General features: G+C 44.0%; 1 protein-coding gene across 1 annotated transcript in view; it reads right to left on the reverse strand.

Annotated features, from left to right (window-relative positions):
• Positions 1 to 14,395, reverse strand: part of RAB11FIP3 (RAB11 family interacting protein 3) — a 174,676-nt gene that overhangs the window by 19,619 nt on the left and 140,662 nt on the right. Inside the window, exons 12-16 of the mRNA XM_082261081.1 lie at positions 10,187 to 10,277; positions 9,431 to 9,534; positions 8,019 to 8,159; positions 7,807 to 7,888; positions 1,955 to 2,092 (exon numbers count right to left, since the gene is read on the reverse strand). Coding sequence (XP_082117207.1) covers positions 1,955 to 2,092; positions 7,807 to 7,888; positions 8,019 to 8,159; positions 9,431 to 9,534; positions 10,187 to 10,277 — 556 coding nt within the window. The remainder of the gene's footprint in view (positions 1 to 1,954; positions 2,093 to 7,806; positions 7,889 to 8,018; positions 8,160 to 9,430; positions 9,535 to 10,186; positions 10,278 to 14,395) is intronic.

The following is a 14,395-nucleotide window of genomic DNA, read 5'->3' on the forward strand; positions in this document are numbered from 1 at the left end:
GTACTACGTCACTTCCGGCTTTTGAAAGGGAGGTGGAACATGGAACGGCGCCCCTTGCATGTAACCAAGTTCCAGCTTAGCCGAACCGGCTGAATGAGGAAATTTTAAGTCACTATGTTTTTTTAATAAATGATCTTTTAAATACTACACCATGAGAATTCTCTCTATCAACCCTCTATTTACATTTGGGCAACTTTATTAATCGCTGGCTTTGATCTATGGACCTCTGGGTGGATTAGGACAACCGCTTATTTCTGATCTAGAACTCTTGATCTGGTGCCCATTTTGACAACCTGTAATGGAGGTCAAATTTATCTGGTAGGCCTTTTGTGCATGAGGATATCGGTGGAGGATCTATCTATCCCACTGACACAGGTGGCTGTTTTTTTTTTCATATTTTAAGGCGAAGCTGTTAGAAATATATATATATATATATATATATATATATATATATATATATATATATATATATATATAGACTTTTTCAAAAGCACTTATTTCACTTATGTGTGTGTTAATTACAAGAATATAGGTTTCTGGTATTTTTAATCGCAGTCTTTACACCCTTTCATATCTTTGTATTGAATGGCAATTTTTCTAAATCTGCTCATGGCTTACTAATGGGCCATACACACTAAGATTTTCTGAAGACTTTTTCCTTTAGACTTACCAAAACCATATAATATAAGCTTAAAAAAAAAACCCCTAGTGTCTAGAAAAATCCAGAGGGATTTTCAGATAGAGAAAAAAACATAACAATGTGTAGTGCATCTCATAAAAATGCATAAATCATTGGTGCACAAATCTTCCAATATAAAAATCCAGTGTAGCTTTAGTAGGCCAGTGATGAAGTCCGGGCCCGGACATAGCACATATAGGGGGCAGAGCCGTGTCGATGATGCAAGCCACTGCGGCTGTGGTGGTTGTATATTTAAAGGGACAGTTGACTTTTATAATTAAAGATTTGTGCACTAATGACTTCTGCATTGTTTTGAGTTGCATTAAACTTTGGCTCCATTCACATATAGGCATCTCGGATTGCCGGCAGAATTGCCGTGATTCTGCCCACGATCCCGAACCATTGCAAGTCACGGGACGCCCGTGTGATTCCCATGACTTGCAATGGCACCCCAAACACAGCGTGATTTTGCCACGATTGTCGCCTGACGAATCTCGGTAACTCTCGCAAACAGAAATCTGGGGGCGCCTGTCGCCCAAAAAAAGAACAAGAACTTCTTTTAGGCAACAGGCATCCTGCGATTCTTTTTGCGCAATTTTACCGCGATTCATCGGGCGACAATTGCGGCAAAAATTATGCTGCGTTTGGAGTGCCAGTGCAAGCCACGGGAATCGCACGGGCATCCCGCGACTTGCAATGGTTCGTGATCACAGGCAGAATCTTGGCAATTCTGCCCGCGATCCAAGACGCCTATATGTGAATGGAGCCTTGGAGATACCTATGTGTTTTGAGTTATAGAGGGTGCTGTGGAATCACCTCAGGAGTGTTTAGCAGGCAACTTTATTAGTTTTAGGTTGTATTTTTGTTGCATTTAAATATTTTGCATTTTGTTCACATTTATTTACACTGCGCAGATTCACAATTTTAGATAAAGAAAAAAAGTCTGCAGAATGTTAACAACATGGGCAGCATATGAGAAGACAGGAGCCGTGATAAAAAGGAAAAAAAAGGTCACATGGGTCAGAGATAGATTGCCAGGACAAGAGAAAGGCATATGGACATTGAAAAAGACTGTGTGGATGCAGGGTGAGAGGACACCAGAATTGTATGATGATATCATAGAGAAACAATGACATTAAAGTGAGAGAAGTGGCGTAATGGTAACATGAGCGCAGAATGAGGTCACATGGAAGTGGGATGTGGTGAGAAGGAATGAGGTCATGTGAGAGTAGATTGAGGTCATGTAAGACACCAATGAAATCAGACGATTCTTACCTCTTGGCATCGTTCTTTCTCTGTCTGCTGTTTGTGTAGCTCTTTACTGAGCTTTCCTCCCAGTATTCGGTTCTGTTCCTGGTGCTCTTGCAGCTGCTGTTGGAGGTCCTCCACCTGATCCAGCAGTTTATACTTCTCCTGTAGACAAATTCAACAAATCAAAGGAATAATGGAAAAACAGAAAAACGGAAGAGCACAGAATGAGGCATTAAGTGCCGGTTCACATTTGTGCGATCGCATGTAATTCGGAGCGCACTGCTCCTAAAATTACATGCGATCTCTGTGCGGTGCAAATTCACCCATACAGTTTGTATGGCTGAATTCGCACCGCAATCGCACTAAACACGCACATGACCCTTTTTTTTTTAATTGGCAGCAGAATAGGATCACATGGTGGTTCACATTGGTGCGATCCGATTCTGTGAAAACTTTCAGATCGCACTGCGATATGCGATCTGATCTGGCGGTGTCGTTCACTCTTAATTGACACCCCCAGCGTATCGCATATGGAATGTGAACTGTCAGGGGTGAGGATGTGATGCGGGAACACGCTGTATATTCAAAGCGTTCCCGCATCGCACAAATGTGAACCGGGACTAAAGGTGCTAAATTACTAGCCAGCAACTTTAAATTAAAAAACACAAAATCGGATAGCAAGAATACTTTTCGACAATCATTTCCCGACTTTCACATCAAACATATTCAGAGGTAAACATACCACCAAACATCACCTTGGTTTAGGGATCAGCTTACCAAATTTTGCTCAAAATACAAACCAATACATCTTCATGCTTTAAGAGACCCTGGGGTCAATTCAGGAAGAGTTAAATAACGGCTAAAAAAAAAAATGTGGTAAAATAACACTTGCGGTGAATCAGTTTTGAAAGTGCAATTCACTAAGAATTTTGAGTTAAATACCAAACGCGGCGTTTGTTCGATTTAGCGGTAATTACCGCATCATTTAATGCAGTAATTTATCACACTGAGCTGGATGTTAAGGAGCCGCGTCCTTAACAACAGATGACCCATCAGCTGTCAGCAGGTTTTTATATTAGGGAAAAAAACAAGAGTGAGATTCGGCCCCCCCAAAATGCATACCAGGTTCTATGGATCTGGCATGAATTTTACTGGGAACCCCACGCCAGAATAAAAAAAAAAAAAAAAAAAAACAGTGTGGGGATGACAAATATCATGTGATACCACCAGCAAAACCCTGGTGATAAATGTTGTATAGTTTTTTTTACTATCTGTTCTGTTAGTAAATTGGACTTAAGAGCTTACCACATGGTTTTTAAGTGAAATTTACCGGCACATTTTTTTATTTTGCGATAACTACTACTGCATAAGCTTTATTTTTTTGTGAGGGAATTGGACTTTATTTACCGCATGTGATAATTTATGCAAATTAGTCACATGACCGCGTTATCGCATGTGGTAAACGTTTGTGAATTGACCCCCCTATCGCTACCTGAAAAAAAAAAATTAAAATAAGGTGCATGGAAGGAAGGCATGGAATACTTACACCTGTCCCACTGATAATCTTTACTGTATTCTAGAGATACTATTCCCCGAAGAATTCTCTGTATCTGACACTTCCAGGCGTAGCAATTGTCTAGTCCCCTCTGTGCTTTGTGCTTCTAATGGCCAACCCATACATTACTACAAGAGGATGGACTACACTACTGCCTTACTTAAACCATATAATATGAGGTCAAACCTAAACACTTTTAATTTGTAATCAGGCAGGTCCTTGCACTATATAGTTGATAGTAAATCTTAGTGTTACTAAACCCACTACAGTAAAATCAGTATGTTTATGCATGCTTGTTATACTCACTGTGGAACCTAAGGAGTTAATCCTCTGCATTGTGTAAAAAGGCTGTTTGATCCTGTCTTCTCTGATCCTCACTTCCTTCCACTATCCCCTAATAATTTCCTGATAACACAAGGTCTATGGAGTCTGGCTGCACGTGCTTAGTTTGGTATGTATTGCTAGAGATGTTTTTTTTCTTTATAGAGTGCATGTGATCAGCACACAGCCAATTAGCACTGTCCAGACAGAGGGTCAGGGGTTCAGTCAGAAAACTCTTCCTACAAGCTTTACCCGGTGTTTGGCTGGACACTAATAGAAGTTACAAGACTGTTATATACGGCTGATGAGAAAAGGTATTTAGCAGTTTATATTTACTAAAATAATTGCATTTCCATGTTCTGTGTACTGTGGGAGACCAGATATAGTGAATGCAGGGTCCTGGGTTTAGTAACACTTTAACCACTTGCCGACTGCCTAACGCCGATCTACGTCGGCAGTCAGCCCCTCACAGGCAAAGTGACGTAGGGCTACGTCACTAGCTTGTGAGGGTCTAGGGAGCGAGCGCGCGCCCCCGGAGGCGCGCTCCCGCTCCCGCGTGGTCACGGACCCCCCCGCGTGGTCACGGACCCCCCCGCGCGTGTGACCGGCGGACCCGATGTCCGTCGGTCACTCGGCGATCGGCGGGGGAGAGGGAGAATGTCAGGCAGCTTGTGTAAACAAGCCACCTGTCATTCTCCTTGCTGTTAGGATACTGATCACTCGGATCTAGTATGTAGATCCGTTGATCAGTGTCCATACAGCTCAAGCCCCAGCCAATCACAGTAGAAAGCACGCCCCTAGGGATACACACAGCCCCTCCCTCCCAAATAAAGTTAACCCCTTCACTACCAGTGTATTTTTACAGTAACAGTGCATATATATAGCACTGATTACTGTAGAAATGTCACTGGTAACCCCAAAAGTGTCAAAAATGTCAGTCAAGGGTCCGATCTGTCCGCCCCAATGTCGCAGTACCGCAAAAAAAAATCGCAGATCGACGCCATTACACGTTAAAAAAATGACAGAAATCTTTCCCTTTGTTAGTAAACGCGATAACTTTTGCGCAAACCAATCAAAATACGCTTTTTGCGATTTTTTTTACCAAACATAGGTAGCATAAAACAAATTGGCCGAAAAAGTAAAAAAATTTTGATTTTTAAATTTTTTTTGGGGGGAATTTCATATAAAAAAATGTGAAAAATATTGCTATTTTTGCAAAATTGACGCTCTTTTTTTGTTTATAGCGCGTGATCAAAAAATCGCACAGGTGATCAAATACCACCAAAAGAAAGCTCTGTTTGTGGGAAAAAAAGGACGCCAAATTCGTTTAGGTACAGCGTCGCACGACCGCGCAATTGTCCGTTAAAGTCACGCAGTGCCGAATCGCAAAATACCCCCTGGTCGGAATGGGGGTAAAATCTTCCGGGGCTTAAGTGGTTAAGGCAGGGGTCTTCAAACTATGGCCCTCCAGTTGTTCAGGAACTACAACTCCCATTATGCCTAGCCAAGTCTGTAAATGTCAGAGTTTTACAATGCCTCATGGGATGTGTAGTTCTGCAACAGCTGGAGGGCCGTAATTTGAGGATCCCTGCTTTAAGGAAACTGAATAAGAAAATTGCATAATGTATGGCCAGCTTTAGAAACAATACTGCTCCAAAAGCTTATGCTTGAGAGTGCAGGCATAGCTTCCGGGTCTGTCCCCACTCACAGTCCACCAAACAATATGGAGTAAATGTCACACACCAGGTTCTGTTGAAATCTTTATTCTACGCAGGACACCCCACCTGGGATCCCCACTTTCTCATAAGCTTTGCCCAACAAAGGGATTTTATCAGAAAGGTGTTTACTCTATATTATTTGATGCCACATTTATTTTGTTGGAACCGCTTTGCAGGAGAAATTACTCATGCTATATTTTATGGTTTCCCCATGTGGTCTCTGCAAGATATACGGGGGGAGATTTACTAAAACTGGAGCAATCAGAATCTGATGCAGTTCTGCATAGTAACCAATCAGCTTCCAGGTTTTATTGGCAAAGCTTAACTGAACAAGCTGAAGTTAGAATCTGATTGGTTTACTATGCACAGCTGAACCACATTCTGTGTGCATCAGTCTTCGTAAATCTCCCCCCCCTGCGTGCTGCAGTGCATTGTAGTGTTCTGCAGATGTGTTGGGGGCTATTTAAAATGAATGTTCCTGCAACTCAGCATACTATAATTGGTAGGTTTGCTTGTGTAGCAGTTTTTTTTTTCATTGCAAAAAACACATACAAGAGGGCGCAAGCTCCTTGCGCATTACCACCAAACAATTTATTAACTACTTCACTACCGCCCTATAGCAGTTTTACTGCTACAGGGAGGTCACTGTGTGCAGGAGCACATGTATGTATGTGTGTGTGATCCCACACTTCCGGGTAGTGGGCACGATAGCGTGCTGCCGGTGGCTCGCTCACACTGTGATTATGCACAGCAGGAGCAGATAAGCAGGAACCACAAACTCGATGCCTGCCAGCACCCGCCGATCGTTTGTTACAGAGGCACAATGGCAGTCTGCCTATGTAAACAAGGCAGACTGCCGTTCTGTCAGTAGGGAAGGCATGCATCCTGTGTCCTGCAAAGCAGGGACAAGGATCCATTTCTTCCCTTAGTAAAAGCACCTCCCACACAGTACACAAACACAGGTTAGGCACACATTTAACTCTTTGATCGCCGCTGATGGTAACCCCTTCCCAGAAAGTGTCATTAGTACAGTGACAGTGCATATTTTTAGCACTGATAACTGTATTAGTGTGACCGGTTCCTAAAAAAAAAGTGTCAAAAGTGTCAGTTAGTGTCCGATTTTGTCCGCCGCAATATCGTAGTCCCGCTATAAGTCGCTGATCGCCACCATTACTAATAAAAAAATGATTAAGTAAAAATTCCATAAATAAATCCCATAGTTTGTAGACGCTGTAACTTTAGCACATACCAATCAATATACGCTTACTGGGATTTTTTCTAACAAAAATTTGTAGCAGAATACATATTGGCCTAAATTGATAAAGAATTTTGTTTTTTTACATTTTTTTTTTTTTTATTGGATGCGTTTTATGGCAGAAAGTAAAAAAATATATAAATTTTTTTCTTTTATTGGCGGCCTTTTTTTTATACCACAAGAAAAAAAAAAAAAAACGCAAAAGGTGATATCAAATACCACCAAAAGAAAGCTCTATTTGTGGGGAAAAAAGTACAAAAAGTTTACAGTGTCGCACAACCGCGCAATTGTCAGTTAAAGTGATGCAGTGCTGTATCGCAAAAATGGTCTGGTCATGAAGGGGGGTAAACCTTCTGGAGCTGAAGTGGTTAGATCCCCAAAGATTTAAGACTCACAGATGTATAAAAATAACAGCTCTGAAGAAGGGAGCTAGTCTCCCAAAATGCGTTCGCTTTCCAATTTAGATGGTCCAATGATGGGACATGCTGTCCATGGCTGAAGTTCATGTAACATGCCTGCTGTTTTTATACGTTTGAGAATATCTATTTGTCTTTGGGGACTTATTAAATTAATTGGCGGTAATGCACGAAGGGGTGGCGCCCTCTTCTGTGTTTTTTGCAGTTAACTGAAGATTCCCTGATTTGTGGAGGGCTGAACCGGAGGAAGCATTATGCACCTAAACATCCTTGGGAGCACCTTGTATTGAGTGCTGCAGTGTTTTTGTGGATATTTTTTTTTTTTTTTTTAAATATCGCAAGGGGAATCCAACAGTTGGATATCATCTGCAAAATTCAACGTTTTAACCAGCTAAAACATTCATTACAAAACATTTGAGGTATCTTGCCGTGAGGAAATGACATTACCATTGTAGGCTCATGGGAAGGTTATGCTTCCGAGGTCTTGAACACACATGTGAAAAGTTGTGAATAGAAGAGAGACATGTACCTCCTGAGAGCTGACAACACTAGCTTTGTTTAGTGTCTGTCTTTAGCTACATGACACAGTCATTTAAGGTACCACTGCTTACCTCATCTAACCTCTGTGCTGTTGCCTTGAAACCCGGTAGCTGAGATCGGAGATCTAAATTTTCATTTTCTAGCTCTTGAAGTCTGCAAAGGAAGAGTAATTACTACATTGCAATCTCAAACACCCCATCAGAGGGCGTATTTTCCACATACACTATTCTAGCAAGTGATCAGAGCTGGCCTGATTGGCTCCCTTCAATCAAACAACACATACCTAGCTTTAAGACTGCTAAGCCGATAGCTGCGGTCACGCTCCATCTTGCGCAGCTCGTCTCTGTGTTTTCGAGTTTCTTCACTTTGAACCTCGTCTGACCGCACCTCCTGATCTTTAAGCTGCTCTTCTAGCGCATGCGCCCTGATTGGCAAAATTAGATGAGGTGGCATTAAAATTGGAAAAGGAGTGGTAGGTACATTATTTAGCCAAGCTTGAATGTTCTACATTACACTATTACATAAAGTGAACCTGTGGCCAGACTATGGGCATCAAAGCAATCCCTTATTGACCTCTGTAGATGCAGGCACTGTGGTGCAATTCACAGGAGTAGCATTGAAGTCATTCAAGTAGTTCTCTCAGCAGCTCCGCTCACGCTACTCCTCCCCTTCAAAGCTTCTGCTCTGTTTTCATATTAGAAGGCTGGAAGGGTGCTAAGTCACTGCTGGATGGGGGAGCAAGGTGAGATAAGCTGCATGAGAACAAAGTTGCCCCCCCTGCAGGCCAAGCCAGTGAAGTGTCCCTCAAGTTGTTGCTCCCTCACTACCAATTCTGTAGCATTTCTGCCAGAGACCAAGCAATGTCAAAGGGGCAGGTGAGTAATCTTTTTGGTGCTCCGCCTCCTATTGCTGGTGAGCTGTTGCCAGGGACAGGATCAATAATGTGACATGGCCAAAAGTGGGAATTTCTCTTTATTACAAAGATCCCCCCACTTCCTGTTGTGCCCCAAGATAAATCTTACAACAAAAACCTAAGTTCTTAAATAAATCTGAATCAGTGCCCAGTGCAAGCGATCCCCCAAAGCCGCTTCTCTTTGGCACTCCCTCCTTCAGTAGCACTCTGATGTCATCCTGTACAATGCAGGACCAGCAGTCCAGTCCTGCTTTGTAAAAGAGGAAGCAGATTACTGGTCCACAACCTGGAGCTTCGGAGGAATGAGGAGGGAGCCAGCTTCCGGGGGAGCGAAGAATAAGAGAGGTAAAGACTGCATTTCAAGGTACCATGGACAAAAATAAATCATTAAAGAAAAAGAGGAAGGCTGAGACTGTAGCTTCAGCACAGGGAAGCCTATCCACTCCTAAGCTATGCAGAAGACAAACTGAATTGGGATGGCTATTGCAGGGGGGTATTGGACTAGAAGGACAGCCCCCATGGGTGTGACTATGTAGATGAAGTGTTCTTTTACAAGTCTTATGCCTAGAAACTCCTGTGGAGAGGAAGCAATACCCCATTAGTGAAGACTGTGTGAATGGGCGGCGACTGTCGGGAGGACGTAAGAGAAATGAGCATTTAACCCTAGCAGTACGGGGGGAGCCCCACTGCAAGGGTGGCTTTAGTTTTTACCCATAGTTCAACTTTGAAGCACGCCCACTTGGCTGCACTTAAATCTCTGCAAACCCCCCACCACCACTTACCTGTGAAGTAACTGCAGATTTTCTTGTCGGAGTCGGTTCTGTTGCTCGTTTGTAGTGGCTGCGTCTCTCTCCAGCTCGCTCACCCGCTGCTCTAGGTACAGCACCTGCATGAGAAAAGAGGCAACTTGAGCAAGACAGGAAGAAAAGTTTAAAGAACAAAACTGGGCAACGAGAGAAATTAACCCCATGAGCTAATAACACTATCCAGCAAGCACTGCAAAGGCGCCCCTGTCAAAAAGATCACTTACAATATTCAGAAGGACTGAATGAAGATGATCCTCACTGAGTCTGCAACTGAGGCAGGAGACCATGGGCCATCAAAGAGGTGGGGATACTACATTATATTCCTGCAGGGGGGTGCCATTTTGATTTGTTTAGAGACCTGACAGAGATGTAAATTCAAAATTTTGCAATGCGGGTTTCAAATCTCGCCACTTTAAACTGGAGCTAAACATACCTTTCCTTGTCTAGCTGTCTTCATTGGCCGGTATGTGAGAACGCTACTCCTGGGCAAGCACTGAATCAGTCACCCTGGCGGCAATGTAAGCGGAGCTGTGCATGTGCAGCTCAATTTACATGCCAGAGGAAAACACTGCGAGCAGCAGGTAAGTGTATTTTATTGCAGAGCCTGCCTGCTCGCTATTTGTGACATCAGAACTTTACTTCTGCTTTAATGCAACATGGAAAGCTCCTACTTCAATCAGAAAACATAAGCCCCCCAATATTTAGCGAATAACCTTTGAGAGGCGATGTTACCTTGTCGGTGAGATCCGTCTCATCATACGCCATCTCTGACTGCTGCTGTTCCACCGGCTCTTCCTCCAGGAATCCGCTGTGATGCAGTCTCCTACACAACAGGAAACAAGTTTAGGGCTCCGTTCATTTTCATTTCAAATCGCTGCAAAACGCGGGACACGTTTGCGATTCCATTACTTCTTAAAGGCACCCCAACCGTGCTGCGATTTTGTCGCAAATGTCACTAGTAGCTAATGTTCCTTTTTACAAATATTGCGCTTTCAGTGCAATTTTCCACGTGGCAAAATTGAGCGTGATTGGGGTGTCATTAGGAAGTAATGGCATCGTAAACACGTCTTACATTTTGCAGCAATTTAGGATCAGGTGTGAATAGAGCCTTAAGGATTGGAAAGAATGAAGGGGAACCTTACAATGCACAGGTAATGAAGAGCTCATACACTAGCAGATCCATCTAAAATAGATCTTCTCTGCTAACAGTGCATCAGCAATAGCCAAAATTCAAGGATGAGACACCTGCCCCTATAGGAACAGCTGGAAATGACAATACTAGTTCAGGATCTGAGTGATACACATGAGTGGCTCTTGAATGTATTCCTCCACCATCTCAAAACTAATCTGATTGGTCAGCAGCTTCCCACATCACGCATACCTTTCCAGTCTGGCCATTAGGACTCCTTTACCCTATGTGCAGTTACCTGCATTTTTTTTTGCATTGGATGAATACAGGTTACCTACAACGACACATAGAAAACAATAGTTTTCTATGTGGCATGTTCACACTACAAGGCAGAGTTTATATGCGTTCCAGGGATATGCGTTAAAATGTTTGTATTTTAACACACAATTGCTTGGTAATACTAAAGGCACTTAAACACCAAATACGTCTTTAAAATCACATTAAGTTGTTCTTTTATGACAATTTGCTGTATCACTATTGTTGATTATACCCAAGTGCCTATTTTTTTTTCTTTTACCCCCCATTTAAGGCGACGATTTTTGTTAGATGAAACTTTATTTATAAAAAAAAAAATGTCACTATAGGCAAACTTTTTTTTTTTTTTTTTAATTTAGAAAGAGCAAGGGAGGGTAAAACCCGTCAAGTTTCTTTTTTCTTCACCATCTGTGACCCATTGCAGTGATTTCCCTCCACTTCCTGTCTCATAGCCAAACAGGATGTGGGAGGAGTTCCCTGCAAACTAAGGGAAATCGTTGGGGGCTCCCAGGTCACCAGAACTAGTTCCATTGGAAGATTTCCCTTCTATTACTTTTCTGGTGACAACCCAAAATTTGACATTTTCTTTTACTTTAACGTTCAATGATAATGGTAAAGGGTCCTTTCACACGGGCGATCCGATTCGCCTGTCAGTTTTTTAGGCGGATCTGATCGGATGCTCCATGCGTCCCTATGGGGCAGCAGATGTCAGCGGAGACATGTCCGCTGACACCCGCTGCTCTCAGATCCGATCCTGTAAGTGAAATCCGGATGGATGGAAACCCTATTTTCCATCCGTCAGGCGGTCCGTTTTCATCCGATCTCCCCATAGAGGACAGCGGGGATCTGACAGCTCCGTCTGCGCACACAGAGCGGAGATGGAGCTGAGACGGAGCTGTCTTCCCCCCTACTCAGCGGGGATCTGCGGATCGATCCCCCGCTCAGCAGAACGGACCTCGTCGGACGGCGCACCCGTGTGAAAGGACCCAAACAGGACAAGTAGAGAGGGTGCATATCCCTAACAGGGGCACAGACAGCAATAAAAACTGACCGGGGTTCTAATCTCTCTCCTCTCCATTCAAAACTAAAAAAAAGTTTGCCTTTAGTTATACTTTAAGCACAAATAAATGGATTTTTGTAAAATCTTACCGTAAAATCCTTTTCTCTTAGCTCATCGACAGACGTAGTCCTCGGTGATACACCACCTTCGGGTTATGTTACCTCCGCAGGAGCAGGACTAGACAGGAAATTAAAAAGCTCTGGCCACACCCTAGGGGCAGTCCCAGAGGGTATATCCTCTCTCTCTCTGCCTCAGCAAATCAGTTATGTGAAAAAGCAGTGCTTAGAGAATTTAACCCAACCCAACTCCAAAACAGAGGGGCGGGGACTACGTCTGTCGATGAGCTAAGAGAAAAGGATTTTACGGTAAGATTTTACAAAAATCCATTTTTCTCTAGCGCTCATCGACAGACGTAGTCCTCGGTGATACACCACCTTCGGGACGTCCCAGAGCAGTATCACAACTGAGGGGTGGGAAAATGGAAATCAAATCCCAATCTAGAAGGCCCAACCGGTGCCAACTAGAAGTTTACAATGCTCATCCTTAATGATGAGACTCAACAAAAAAATTTTCAAACAGAAAAAAACCCTCGAGGTAGACCACCGGTCTCCTCAAATTGCGGCCTGCAAAACCTTGCGGCCAAATGAGGCATCCGCCGATCCCGTCACATCAATTTTATAGAATTTTGTAAAGGTATGTACCGACGACCAGGTGGCCGCCTTACATACCTGGACCACTGACGCCTGATGGCGAAAAGGCCCAGGAAGTACTGAGCGCTCGAGTGGAGTGCGCCCTAACAGGGAACGGAGGACTCTGACCCTTAATAGAATAAGCCTGTACCACCGTTTGTCTAATCCATTTGGCAATGGTCGCGGCAGATGCAGGCAAACCCTTTCTGGGGCCATCCGTGATCACAAAAAGTGAATCCGTCTTACGGAATGATTCCGTAGCTTTCAGGTATACCCTGATTGCCCGAACCACATCTAAGGAATGTAACGCATGTTCCCGATGATGCTTGGGCTGAGGACACAAGGAAGGTAGTACAATATCTTCATTCAGATGAAAATCTGAAACCACCTTAGGAAGAAAAGATGGCTTAGGATGAAGTACTACCTTATCCCTATGAATCACTAGGTATGGGGACTGGCATGATAATGCAGCCAGTTCTGACACCCTGCGAGCAGAAGTAATAGCCACCAAGAAGGCCACCTTCTGGGATAAAGTAAGCAAGGGAATCTCCCTGATGTTTTCAAAAGGAGGTTTCTGTAGAACCGACAAAACCAAATTAAGATCCCAGGGCGGTAAGGGCGCGCGGACTGGAGGAGCCAGGTGCCGCACCCCCTGGATGAAATTCCGCACCAAGGATTTGGTAGCTAACGGCTTCTGAAAGAAGATTGCTAATGCTGAAACTTGACCCTTGATGGTGCTCAAGGCTAGCTTCTGCTCAACCCCTTGTTGCAAAAAGGCCAATATTCGAGACACCGAATAGGTACGTGGAGGAAATCCTAAAGATTCGCACCACGCAATATAAGTCTTCCATGTGTGATAATAGACTTTGCTGGAAGTCGCTTTCCTTGCTTTAATAAGGGTAGAAATGACTGAAGTAGACAAACCTCTGTCCTTCAGTACTTGGGTCTCAATGGCCAGGCCATTAAAACCAGCGACTGTAAAGCACGAAGGTAACTTGGTCCTTGAGACCACAGACACTCCCTGAGACGAAGTTCCCACGGAACGTCTGCGACTAGCATGTCCAAGTCGGCCAGGCCGGCTTGGGGAGGCCAGCCTAGAATTTCTAGGACCACTGGCGCTGATTGGATCTGAACCAGGCGTCCCTAGAGCTATCTGGCCCCGACCATCCGAGGAAGTCTGGTCGTTTTCTGTTTCCACACATTTATCAGATACCTGATAGTTATCAGGAAGGGTGATCTTTTCTGGTTGAACCTCAGGGACCGAAGTCACCCGACTAGAGGCTACTTGGCCTATCTGGTCAACCAGATCCGATTCCTGTGTGGTATCGGGACTAATCTTAGGAAAGGGTAAAGGAAAAGATCTATTCAGGGAACGGTAACTACCGCTTCCTGTGGTACTTAAATGTTGGAAGGGAAGAATCGCACCGGTAGTAGTGGTTGATGCTCGATCTGATGTCCTGAATACCGTGAAAACGTCCCCCCACCCTGAAACCGGGTGGGGGCGCACCTTCAGGCTGTGTACTCCTTTGCTTCGGGTTTGGCTGGGTTGGTCCTCTGCTTGTCCGACCAGCCCTTCTTGAATCCTCCTGGAGGAGTCTTGCCTTTCCCGCTAGTACCAGCCGGGCGCCCTTTATGGGCGGTAAAGAAAGGTCCTCGCTTGTTGCGAGGTCCCTTAGCTTTTGCAGCCTGTGGCAAGAAAGTGCTCTTGCCCCCAGTGGCATCCTTAATGATTTCATCTAGGTTGGCCC

Source organism: Pelophylax lessonae, assembly GCF_965119305.1.
Source record: "Pelophylax lessonae genome assembly, chromosome: 6".
In the NCBI taxonomy this organism is placed as follows: Eukaryota; Metazoa; Chordata; class Amphibia; order Anura; family Ranidae; genus Pelophylax; species Pelophylax lessonae.